At 43.4% G+C, this 13,653-nt stretch overlaps 1 protein-coding gene across 3 annotated transcripts in view; it reads right to left on the reverse strand.

The window, feature by feature from the left end:
- Window positions 1–611: 611 nt before the first annotated feature.
- Window positions 612–13,653, reverse strand: part of ZNF654 (zinc finger protein 654) — a 389,308-nt gene continuing 376,266 nt past the window's right edge. For all 3 annotated transcript variants that reach the window (XM_069636777.1, XM_069636778.1, XM_069636776.1), the window contains exons 8-9: window positions 2,904–6,159; window positions 612–2,483 (exon numbers count right to left, since the gene is read on the reverse strand). In XM_069636777.1, coding sequence (XP_069492878.1) covers window positions 2,473–2,483; window positions 2,904–6,159 — 3,267 coding nt within the window. In that variant the 3' untranslated portion in view covers window positions 612–2,472. The remainder of the gene's footprint in view (window positions 2,484–2,903; window positions 6,160–13,653) is intronic.

Genomic DNA, 13,653 nt, shown 5'->3' on the forward strand with positions numbered 1-13,653 from the left:
ATCTATATTTTGATATCTGCAAAATATTTTTCCAATGTTAAATAAAAACATAGCATTAAAAAGTACCATCATTTGAAGACTAAAAGTACATGTGGAATAAATGATCATGAAGGTGGCAAATGTGGTTTGCTATAAATAAATCTCTTTGGATAAAAATACTGTCTGGCCTTATGTGGACACAGCTATTTGCAACAAATGAATGTTTTAAGGATCAAAAGCCAAACAATGGCTTTTTATTAGGAACAGAACCTATGATGCCCGGGTGATTAGATGGCCTATTTAGTTGATCTCTTTTTTCTTGCTTCTTCTAAAGTTTTGTATGTAATAAGTAGAATTTTGGGGTTTGAAGTAAATGAAATGTTAGATTTGTGATGTGACCTGTTTATATAAGCTTTGTTTCAATATGGATTTCGAATCATCTAAAATGCCAAAGTAACAGATTAAAATTGTTCTTTTTACCACATACTGTTTGAAAACCTTTTGCACTTTAGTTAAATACCATCGGAAAATGAAAACTGCCCATCATAAATCAAATTGGTTAATGAACCCAACCAATAACCCCCTTTCCACAGAATGTCATTAGTGCATTAACTAGGAAAAAGAAGCAAAAGCCTAAACGTTCTTTGGTCATGTTACTGCAATTGTAGTTCATATTTAGATGTGCATAAAACACAAATGTTGACACATCTGTGACCATTTCTCAATGCTAACATATTGTAACAAAATAAGCTGCTTTATTAATTTCGAATTAGCAAATTTAAAAATCAAAATCACCATTAGTGTGGAAGGAAGATCTTAAAGAGCAGAGTGCAGTAGCAATGTTACTGAAGTATTTAAAGTCTCAAATATTTTTGTTAGCAACATTTTATCTTTCCCCAATAGGATGTTTCTAATTGTTCAAACCACTAAGAAACCATATGATACAGGACTTAGGACAGCTACACTGAGTAACATTTCAGTTAGTAAATACAGTTGGGGTGCAAAGTAAATGCTGTATTTCTGCGTATGTGTATGGTTCAAAGTCAGCGTGTTCACAAACCTTTTAAGGGTTTTTTGATCTTTCCAACATTTGCCACAGTTCTAAAACTGATCAAACTAACAGCTCACGTACACCTTCTGCATCTGCAAATGTATACAAGTGTCTACTGATATAAAACTGTACTTGGCCTAATGTATTTTCAATTTTGTCTACAAAACAAAACTGCATGTGTGCTTGATCAAGGAAGCTTGCATCATTTGACCTTCAAGAATGTACATGTGCATTTAGTTTCTTCATGTTCATCTTGGGGTAAACAGTTTAAGGCAAGCACATACTTTTTTTACTGAATTTAAGCCAGTTATTGTCTATACTTCCTGCAGCTTCCCTTTTCAACAACTGGCAATTAGTTTTGCCATGATCCACTTTTTTGCTTTGTGTAATTTGCATGTTGTATATAGATTTCTAGCCAAAAAGGATAGCAAGATTGGCATATGTATCATATTTTCTACGTTCAAGTACGATTGGAGATTTTATTTTCTTTAACCTTTTGAATCTGTTAAAACATACAATACCAAACCACGCAAACATTAAATATGTGAAATGCATGCTGTAGGCAAAAGTGGTTTTCATGTCGTGCAGTGCCGCACAGTCACCACTTTTGCTAGCAGCAGGACAATATTGCATCTGATGGGATATAGTGTACCTCTTTCTGACTTTAGGCAGGGAAAATGCTTCTAAACGCACATTTTTGAGAGATCCACATGAACATGAGCTTTAATATATGTTACAGTTTGGCAGGAAACTGGCATCAGCCCTTATTACTTATTTGACCATTTTAATTCTATTAAGGATACCGGGGAGCGGAAGACTATAGGTGAAACTGTTTTCCCTTGAAATCCTATGGCAATTTACAGTAAGGACGGGTATCCTTTAAGCATGCACCTAACGAGAGTAGTTGACCTTCAACCCAATTTAGGAGATTAAAAAAATAATATTGTACACTTGGTTTAGTCAGGCCTGGTGAGCCTTTCCTTACTGGGTACTTTCTGGAACCCTTGTTTCTTGCACTATCTGGTCAATGAGCAAAAACTTGAATACTTATTTTTCTCTTTTCGGCAGTGTGAGCGTGTACACTGTAAATATTGGGCACATTGGCAGATTTCATTTAAGTGAGCAATATGTTCTGGCTTCAATTTATTTGAGAAGAAAATGCATCTTCCATAAGAACCTTGAGTTTACTCCATGCACTGGACAAAGGAACAGGCTTACTCAACTGTATATATAAGGCTGTGTTATCTTTATGGACTTAAAACACTTCACATTTACCATGTTGCTAAAGGTCTTTCTTCAAAAAGCTTTAAGTTTTTGTGTGGGCACATCATTTTCGTACAACAGTTTTGCAATTAAGGCCAACTTTGAACAAGCAACATAATGAATCTTCCTGTAGTGCTGGAGTAGACAAGAACATGATACATAGACCCTCTTGCAAGCTTCTACCAGGCACCTGTAGGAGACAGAAAGCAAGTCACATTTGTTAGTTGTCATTTGGCCCCCAAGGCAATGCATTTCATCAATATACATAGACTTAACAATGAGAAATTATACTAGTGTGACTTTCCCCGATTTTCTGTTCTGAAAACCACTCCAGTTTAGCTCTTGGTTGACCTTCTATGAGAATGTCACTGGCCATCAATGTTTCAACAGGTTCCACTCACAGCGTTACTTCTTGCTTGCGCGTTTTGACACAATCTTTCCTGGCCTTCCAGGTTACTGGAATAATTTTCGGTGATTGACGATAGGTTGAACTGTTTTATTACTACTCTACGGTATGTAAACATTCAGTAGCTCATTCCCCTTCTGTACCCAATACACACTTTCTTACCTTTGCAACCATACCCTACCCCATATGCATTGTGCAACTTACTTTCTTCATCTGAATCGAATCCAAATAGCGACTGGCACTTCTGTGCAAGATGCTCTTGAAGTGCATCAGCGTTGCAGTAGGTGGCTAGGCAATTTCTGCATCTTAATCTTTCTGACACTTCTTTAATAACAGGGTCTATGACAGATGGAGTGTTGGAATTGCCACTCAAAACTTTCCTGCGTTTTGGCATGGAGAGGTGTATTTCATCCAGATATGCAGAAGCTAATGGTCGAATATATGATGGGCCTACAGTGGAACAATATGGAGTGCTGTGCTGCAGTTTTTGTTTGACCGGTGCTGCAGCCAGTGGAGAGATGTTGTCCTTTCCCTCAGTGTCGGTTTGTAGCACTAATCCTCTTTCTGGACTTGGGGCCACAGTTTCATTTACTGGAGACGCATCTAAGGGAATTAAGACCGTCTTCTCTGGTTCCACATGACCATTATAAAGATGCTCTCTACTAACGCTACAACTTTCAGAAAGCGGCTGTAGAACAGTGGTCATTTGCTCCACCAAGCTTGCAACTGATGCACTGGCATTTTCACTTCTATTCTGGACAACCATGATGGGCTTCTTCTCAAAAGTCTGGGTATATGTTTTTGGTTCCGAAGAATCTTTTGTTTTCCACGCTGGAGGGGGTAGATCTACTCTGTCATTTTGTTGCATGAGAAACGTTTGATCCTGTGACAGACAAAGGGATGCAGAGTTATTGGTGTTCAAATGCACAGAAGGAGGTGGCACATTGTGATGCAACTGTGGCTCCAAGACTATTGAAGATGGTTTTGAAAAAGACTTCAAAGGTGCTCCACCACTTACGTCGGCACAAGTTTCCGGAGGATTAGTGGGGTAATGTTGAGCCTCATGGTGGTACAGTCTAGAACGCTCGTCAAATAGCTGACAGCACCCAGGGTAACTGCACATGGCTTGAAAAGTGGAATGGCATGATGAATGCTCCAGGAGTTCACTGGCAAACTTGAATTTTTGATCACAGTTAACATGCAGACAGAAATGAAAATGGGGGTACACATGTTTCTTTAGATGGTCAAAAAAATGCTGCACATTCAAAAACTTTCTATGACAGAAACGGCACTTTCCTTTATTAAATGCCATGATATGCTGCTTTACCTTAAAGTCTTCAGGGTGTGCAATCCTTGCATGTTTGTTTAGCGAGCTCATCGTATTAAATGCTCGAATACACCCGTGCCCAGGACAGCTGAAGTTGCAGGGTTTGTCCACGGTTTCATTCTCATTTATGGAGGGCAACAGTAGCTGAGGATCCAAGTTGGAGTGGGCATTTTTTGTGTGCTTGTGTAGACATACTATGCTCTTAAATAGTCGAACGCATCCCTCAATAGGACAACGGAAGGAGCCAGGATTATATATCACACTGCTTTTGCTTAGGGACTCCATTTGTTGCTGTAAGTCCAAGTTGTTGGGGTGAGCATTCTGTGCATGCTTATATAGAGATGCTCTCCTTCTGAAGACACGGTTACATCCCTGACTAGGACACTGGAAGGAGGCAAGCTTAGTGTCAGTACCACTCTCGCTTGGTGGCATGTCTTGCTGCTGTAGATCAAACTTATCAGAGTGAACTTTTTCTGTATGTTTATTCAGAGATAGTGTACTCTTGAAGACACGCATGCATCCCTGGCTTAGACACCGGATGTTGACCGGTTTATCCTCGACAGCATCACCATTAATTGGCGAGAAGAGTTGTTGTTGCAGATCCAGTTCATTGGGATGAGCATTGATCATATGCTTATAGAAAGAACCTATCCTCTTAAAGACACGTGCACATCCCTGGCCAGGACACTTTAAAGCCAGTGGCTTATCCATAGCGTCCTCCCCTTTAGGGAAGCAAATGTTCTGCTGTATGGCAAGGTCTTCAGGGTGAGCGATCATGGCATGCCTATTTAATGAGCCCAGCCATTTAAAGACACGAATACAGCCCGAGCCAGGACACTTGAATTTAGCATGCTTAGACAGAGCATATGTCTCTTTTAGGGACCCCAGGCGTTGCTGCGCACTGAGGTCAGCAGGATGAGAGATACTAATATGCTCACTAAGGGAGCCTAATGCTTTAAAAAAAAGACCACATCCCTCAGCAGGACACCTTAATTTCTTGAGTCTCTCAATAGGTCCCAACTTTATGGGTGAACACAAAGAACCATTTATTTTGTGAGGGATTGGGGTATCAGTATTCAGGTTTTCCTTGCATTCGGGCAAACACTTGACAACAAGAGGCTCAGGCTCAGTGAGCCGATTTAAACAGGGACTGAGATTGCCATTTTCAATAAATGTACTACGTTCGGATACGTGATTTAAGGCCACAGTACCTGAAGCTGTGTTGGTTTCCTCCATTAGGTTAACAACGGATAGCAAAGTTAGATCAGTTTCAATTTCCTTCATAGTGCTACAGTCCTTAGCGACATCAATACTTCCATTTTCGACAGAGTTTGAAGTGTCAAACACGTCAAGTTCTTTTGTGTCTGTTTTAACATGCTCAGCAACAGCGAGTTTCAGTAGTTTCAGTTTCTTGATATGATTCTTTAAATGTTTCACCATAATTACTCGTTTTCTAAATTTCCTGCCGCATATAACACAGGTAAAACAACCAGTTTTCTGATGGGAATGTGCATGTCTCATAATATGGCCTCCAAGAAACTCTTTGTTGCACACCAGACAACGATGTCTTTGCAGGCTTTGGTCTCCTTTATAAGTTCCAAGCACTACACGTTTTTTCTTGGCAAGTGCTTCTCTTCTGGTCCTGGACAATGAGACATATCTGTGTTCTCTTTCCCCATTACTTCCGTCAGCAAAAGAAACTTTATCGCCACTCAATGGTTGCTGTTGCTTTGGACAAGTAACTACAGAATGTGATTCTATAGAGTTGTCTTCTAAAAGTGCAGCACAATTTTGCTTAATCATGGAAACATTCCAAAATTCTGGATCAAACATCAGTCCCTTTTTCAAGATGGGAAGCAACTCAAAGCGCACACGACTCTCGACAGAACTAGCATGCTCATTGTAGTCTTCATCTGGGCACTCGTACAGACGTTCTACGGCGCAGTAAGTCGTCATTGAACGCTCAAGGAAGAATACAGAAAGCACACAGATGCGGCAAATCTCCAGGTCGTTAGGCATGAGATGAGCAATAGTTTTGTAAATCAAAGCTTTAGTATATTGGTCATCTCGGAGGTCCAGTTGTAAAGCACAGCCACAAATCTCAACAGCAAGTTGAATGCCAGCTTCACCCACCTGTAAACAAAAACAAAAAATGAGTGGATATTTCTCCAAACAACACACTTCCGTAAATCTCAATGCACTATTATTTCACGTTGAGTGGTACAACATGGTTTGCAGGCTCCATTAATGACTAGGATCAATTAAGCAATAACTGTACTCCAACACCAAATTTTATGTGTATAACAACATAATTCAGAAAAAATGACTGAAACGGACCCGAGAAAGGTGCAGACGGTAAATAGGTATTGCTTAATCAATGAAAATGTAAACAGGTTAAGTGGAAAGAAAACGATCATGCGAGAAGAGGATTTGATTCTGTATACTCTATTTGGGAGATGGAAACAGAAAGTACCTGTACTTGGGATCTAAGGATTGGAGCGTGATTGGGATTTAGAACGATAATCACTGGAGGGGGTATGTGGGAAACTATGGCTGCATACAATGACTTTTAAAAACTCAATATATTTAAAAACTCGCTTTTAATAAAAGGCCTGTCTGTTATGTATATTCAATATATAGAAATATTAATGGATGTGGTGTTCCAGTCTAGGTATATATCTATATCACTCTTCAACAAAGGTAGCAGGCGCCCCTCTCTCGGAACAAGGCATTATAACCTGTTCAGCGCCAGCTACCTTTGTTGAATTCTTTGAAGGAACTTGGGGTTGGTCACCCTAGGCTACCTGGGGGCAACCAGACGTGGACTCCCTGCTCACTGTGCTTAGAGAGGCTCAGCTTCACCTCACTGATGATGCCCAACAAGGCTGAAACACGTGTATGGGGTTGCTGGTGGTACTTTTGTTCACAGAGGAATTGCCATAGCATTTCGGTGCTGGACTGCCCATGTGGGCGGGACAAAGACTGATATGCAAATGGATATTTCCCATCTGTGAAGGGTACAGTGAGCAAAAAACAGATGGCTGCAAACTCTCAATGTGGTTAACAACCACTGAACAGGTTATCATGCCTTGTTCTTCCGAGAGAGGGGCGCCTGCTGCCTTTGTTGAAGCCTATATCACTCTTACATGCTCCAGTCGGAAATACACTGCACATCATGTTTAGATTTGTTTGGACACATGGAGTAAAATATAATTTAACAGAACATTCTGCAGCATATATTTTCATATCTCTCCTCCAGACAGCAAGGTCGCTCTGTGGTGTTTTGTATTTTCAAAGGGTATGTACATTCAGAGTTCCCCAAAAATCTTTGCTTATTTCAGGTCATTCCAGAGTTAGGCCACGCTTTGTTTCTCTTGCCACTGTGAAAGTAAAGGAAAAGCCACTCCGACTTCGCCCATTGCTAACATTCCAGATAGACAAATTAGGCTGTTGGACCCAAGGTAGCACAAATAGGCTTTGTCCAAAATAACCCTGAACTTGCTGGATATAATCTGAACAGCTGACACATTTGCTTTTTTTTTTTTTACAATTTCACTTTTAAAGTATTCAACTCGTCCGTCTACATCACCCACAACACTTGGATTCCTGACCTCAGGCTTTTCAAATCTGAACGTTCACCAATCACACTCGTACAACAGGTGTCAGGCAAGCACTGATGTAGTAACCATGTGGAAGACTGCACAACCCTTGTCCTCTTCGTATTGGGTAACCCACCTATTGGTATAGGCCTGTACTACACAAGTTGGTAGTGTGACTGAGCAGACAGGATTATCTCAAGAAGGGTAAATGTAAGCGGTAGCAATAATATCCACCAATACAAGTAGCCAAGTAACACTTACACGCAAGGTTTTTAGTTAAAATAATTATTTAACAGTCATTTTTAAATAAGCATTCTCTAAAAAGGGCAATCTACGCAACAATCAAATACACTAGAAAATACTTTCCCCGAATTACCACAAAGCATGTAGGTACTCTTTAGAGATGTTTCATACATACTTCCTGCACCCTGAGGTGACTTAAGTAGGACAGTAATTGCATTTATATATCACTTGTACATTTTTAGATTCTGAGGTTTTGTAGAAAGGAAAGGTTAGTGGAAGGAAAAAAGGTTAAAATAATTCTCAGAGCATGTGAGCACTTTAAATCTTCCAATGAAGTCTAGATAAACTTTCCCAGCAATATTAATTGATCTGGGCTTCCATCACTCCTTCAAGTCCTGCACTCTGGTGAGATGACTTGAGTTGGGGTCGTCCTGCTTCTGGAGGGTCTTGGGGAGACTCCTGGAGCTTCTGGCCGGATTACAGACGTTGCACTAGACTATGGATTTTCTCGACCCCTGGCACTCTGTTCCTGCAGCAGCAAAGAAGTACAGCCAGTCGGGGAAAGGTCTTCCAGTAAAGTTATTCTCAGGGTTAGTTAATCCCACTAACCCAAGGGAAGAAGTCGTCCCTTCCGGAGCTTCTAGTGCCAATTAGAAAAAGGAGTTTCAGCACAGCAGCAGGGCTTCACCGGGCAGTTCAACGGTCCAGGAGGACGAGGCAAGCTTCATTCACAGTTTCATGGTCGGATTGTTCTTCCCAGTGGTCGACTGTCTTAAGTCCCAACACCCTCGCCTTTTAAGCAGGTTTCTCCCATTCATGCACAGCCTAGTTGTCAAACAGCAGGGTGGCTGTCCTGCAAGGACAACCAGCCAGCCAATCAGGACTGGGTGCATTCAGGTTTCCCTGTAGACAAAGGAAAGGGGAGTTTTAGGCACCTCACTCACTTCCTGCCCTTGCAGACACACTGGAGCCAGAGGCAGGTTTCAGTACTGAAGCCCGCCATAGGCAAAACGAACAAAGGGCTAATACCTTAACCCCAAGAAAGACATCAAACAAGAAATGGCAAAAAAAAGAATATCTGGCCATTTTGACATAATGGTCAACCCATGGGTGATAAACCGCACCGGAGTATTCAGCCTGCGGTAGAAAAACACAATGGTAGGAAAATTAAACCACTGCCACCAGCCATTTAAAGTAGTGAGGGTAACAAAAAATGTTACATGAGTAGGTAGGAAAAAGGGCTACTAAGTAACCCCCCCCCCCAGCACTCCACATAAAATGGGGTGTGCTGGACCTACAAAGAAAAAAGGTAAGTAAAGTCAATTTCACTTTACTATTCTTGGAAACAGTAGTTCTCACAAGAGAAGTTATTTAAACCTTAAGAAAATATCTAAAAAGGACTCCAAAAACAAAGGAAACAATCCAAATCAGGTCAAAACACAAGAGTGAGAAAAAGGGCTCACTCACTCCAGGGTTAAAATTTTAAAAAGTCCTAAATCCAGCAAAAAAGAGTTGGGGGGTCTCGAAGGTTCAAGGGAATTAGCACAGAAATGAGACTTCTCCCTAACGGGCGCAATAAGTAAAAAAAGATAGATTGGGAGATGTGGCAGAGGTTGATTCGTGTTTTTTATCTAATCCAGCTAAAAATCTCTATTTTTCATATTTTAAACAAAAATGCATGTATTTAATATTGAATTCAATAACAATGCATTGCAATATTTATTTTATTTCCACAACCAATTTCTGATTTAGGTTTCGTTGGTCACCCTATTCAACAAACAGACCACTGTAACCACATTTCTTTTATTTTTTGATCATGTTGAACAGGTTACACTGGTGATCCGTTTTTGTTTACCAATTGGAAATCCACACATATAATTTGGGGGTTCGGTAGAGTACACGATAAACTGCAGCATCACAGTTTAAGCAATGTACACTGTATTCCTGGACCACATGAGTGACACAGTGGCCAGGCTTTCCACAGAGACAGATGGATAGTAAATATTAGGCTACTGCAGATTTGATGGTGGCTAGGGGGCTGCAGTAAGGCAAGATAGATCACTGGATAAATGGCAGCACACATTACATCCGAGTAATTATCTCTTGTTTGGTAACTTTGCAATCCTTGCATTAAAGTGACCCCTCCCACCCCAACTGGAGTCCCATGTGACCAGTCCTGACCATGACTGAAGATTTCTCAAGGCAGGTTGAAGATGCTCCTAACGATTATTTGGAGGCAGGGGGAATGACTGAAGAACCTTCTCTTCGAGGTTGTCTCTTCTCTCTGAGGCCTTCTGTTTCCTTCGCTGGTTACTTGGCAAACGATTGGTTTATGCTCCTGGAATCCACAAAATCCTGGAGCGGGAACAATCTTTGTGAAAAAGGGGATTTCTAAGGTTGGTTTAGCCAGGACTGACAGGGATATAGCTAGTCTTTCTTTTACTCAATTCATCATCTGTTCAGTGATGGATATGGCCTTACCCACCAAACAGAAGGTTGAGAATCTTTTCCTGTATCTTTTGCAAACTGTGTGCCATGAAGCCATGCCTCGAGACAGGTATATATGGCCAATGCTACACCTCTAGCTGACGTATGTGCATTGTGTGCTGGTGATTCAAAGAGATGCTGGGCAATAACGCTCATCCACAAGACCCGCTTTAAAATTTTCAATTTTATCTAGAGGCATGGGTTGCTCAAAGTCTAAAAGCTCTTTCCAGAGCTTAAGATTCACAGCTGCCAATGTTGGTTCAGTCTTTGCTTGCCTGAGCTGAAGTGCCAAATTTGAAAAACCTTTTGCTGTGTAATTGTGCTGTCGAAGATGGTCTTGCAAATCAAGATGGAGGAGGCCAAGTAGTGAGGGGCACATCTTCAGAGGCTATCAGCCAGTACCTTGTGTCAATTGTACGGTTAATGTGTGTTCCAGAAGAACAAGTTACTCTCTTAACGGGTAACGTTCTTTCGATGGGATGGTCCGACGACGTTTTCCATATCTATGACAGTAATCACCACAGCTGTGCTGCTTCGGAAAATCTTTCGGCGTCTGCATCCTGCGTCGATTACGTCGATACGCCGCCCCCGAAGACCTCCTCCGACGGCCTACGTCACTGGATGTTATAAGTAGGACGCACGATGCCCGTAGCCTCAGTTGTAGTTTTTTCCCCAGAACGTGTGGCACCAGTCTTCTGCCAGTCTGACCACACAAAGCCTTGCGGAAACATAAGCTGCAATCGCATAAGAAATTCTGTAGCGGGGAAGGCAGGGAGGGAGCGATATGGAATATGTCGTCGGACCATCCCATCGAAAAGAATGTTACCAGGTAAGAGAGTAACTTGTTCTTCGAGGGGATTGGGTCCTCCGACGTATTCCATATCGACTGCCAAAGCAGTACCAATGCAAGGAGGTGGGAAAAGAATTCAGAAAACAGAAATTTAGAATGCCCAATCAAATTGCGGAGTAAAGGACCGCCTTGCCAAAGGCCAGATCCTGCCCCCGGATGGAATAGAGGGAGTACTGACGTACAAAAGTATGTACCAAAGCCCAGGTGGCTTCATCACAGATGTTACGAATAGGAACACCCCTCTGTAGGGCAGGAGAGGCAGCCATACCCCTGGTACAATGGGCCCGTAAGCCGACCGGTGGGTCCTTACCCGCCAAGCGGTAACACTCCGAGATAGCCAAAATAATACAGCGAGACAAAGTCTGTTTCGTCACACACAGCTTATCCCTAATGTTTTCCAGCATAACCAATGAAGAGTTGATCGTCCACTCTGACTCGAGACATGCGTGAAATATAAAAGCTTAAAGCTCTCCTAGGATCAAGCCTATGGAGCCTCTCCTCTTCCTTACCAGGATGTGGAGGAGGATAAAACGCCGGAAGAACAACCTTCTGGCCTAAATGAAATTCCGACACCACCTTCGGAAGAAAGGAAGGACGAACTCTAAGGACAACCCTGTCCTTATGAAACACAGTGAAGGGTGGCTTAACTGATAGTGCCTGTAATTCACTCACTCTGCGAGCGGAAGTGACCGCAACCAAAAACACAGTTTTAAGAGCTAACAGTCTCAAAGGGCATGAATGCAAAGGCTCAAACGGAGCACCCATCAGAAACTTGAGAACAAGGTTCAAATCCCAACCGGGCACCTGGAAAGGTGACGGAGGGAATACATTGGTAAGCCCTTTCAGAAACGGAGAAATTAAAGGAATTTTAAAATAGGAATACTCTTCAGACGAGCGCTTAAATATGGACAGTGCCGCCAGGTAACCTTTAATGGTACCCACTTGAAGGCCCCTGTGGGCCAAAGAAAGCAAAAAAGACAGAACCATGGGAATGTCACATGCAAAAGGATCCACAACCCTGCACAAGTCACAGAACTTACGCCAACAGCAACGGCACAGGGACTTTGTCGCTGGCCGTCTGGCCGAGAGCAACACCTCCATCACTTCTTCAGGGAGGTCCCAATCCTTATACCTCAACCTTTCAGAAACCAAGCGTGAAGATTGAGGGATCTGACCTCTGGATGGAGAACCCGACACCCCTCCCGTGAGAGCAGACCGTCTCGGTAGGGAAGACTATGTGGAGGGCAGATGGACAAGTCTAGAAGGTCCGGGTACCACGTCCTCCGGGCCCACGCCGGAGCAATGAGGATCATCCGGGAACCGAACCTCCGTAACCTCTGCAGCACTTGTGGAATGATGGGGACTGGAGGAAATGCGTACAGTGGTGGGAATGACCACTCCATCACAAATGCGTCTCTTAAGGCTCCTTTCGGAAGAAATTCCCGCGAGCAGAACCTCTCGCACTTACGGTCGACACTGGAGGCGAAGAGATCCACTTGAGGGGTCCCCCAAAGGGCGAAGATATCCAGGAGAATCTCCTGAGCCAACTCCCACTCGTGAGAGATCGCGCTCTGCCTGCTCAGAGCGTCCGCCGTCTCGTTTTCGTCTCCGGCCAGATGAACTGCAGAGATCGAAACTTCCTGCTGGATTGCCCAGAACCAGAGCTGCATCGCCTCCATGTAGAGGAAGTGACCTTGCGCCCCCCCCCCCCTTTTTGTTGAGGTAGTGCATGGCCACCGTGTTGTCAGTCAGGATCAGGACATTCTTCCCTCGCACAGTCGGCAGAAAAGCTTTCAGGGCTAGCCTGACGGCCCTCAGCTCCAACAGATTGATATGGAGTCTGGACTCCGACGGAGACCAACGATCGCTGACTGTCAACTCATTGGCATGAGCTCCCCATCCCGTGAGGGATGCGTCCGTCACGATCGTCACCTCCGGCCAGGGCAGGCAAAATGGAGCCCCCTTCATAAGATTGTTTTCGACAGCCCACCACAGAAGGTCCTGGGCGACCGAGGACGGCACCTGAACAGGGTCCGACATCCTGTCGGAGGACTGAGACTACTGGAGCTTGAGTGCCCATTGCAAAGATCTCATCCGCAACCTGGCCTCTGGCACCAGAAGAATGCAGGATGCCATGAGGCCGAGCAGTCTCAAGAACTCAACCGCTGGGAGACTCTGGGCAAGTTGAAACTTGTGCACCATCTGCTGAATGAGATGAGCCCTCACCTGGGGAGGAACACACTGCCCCAGGGACGCGTCGAGCACTGCTCCGATGTACTGGAGCCTCCGAGTTGGTGTAAAATGGGACTTCAAGTTGAGGGAGAAGCCCAGCTTGTGGAGGAAGTGGCAGGTGACGGACAGATGATCCAGGACTTGCGAGAGCGCGCCCTGGTCAACCAATCGTCCAAGTAGGGGTAGACGTCAATCCCCCCTTTCCTGAGGTGCGCT

Source organism: Ambystoma mexicanum, chromosome 7p (assembly GCF_040938575.1).
Source record: "Ambystoma mexicanum isolate Mex_15411 chromosome 7p, UKY_AmexF1_1, whole genome shotgun sequence".
Classification (NCBI taxonomy): domain Eukaryota; kingdom Metazoa; phylum Chordata; class Amphibia; order Caudata; family Ambystomatidae; genus Ambystoma; species Ambystoma mexicanum.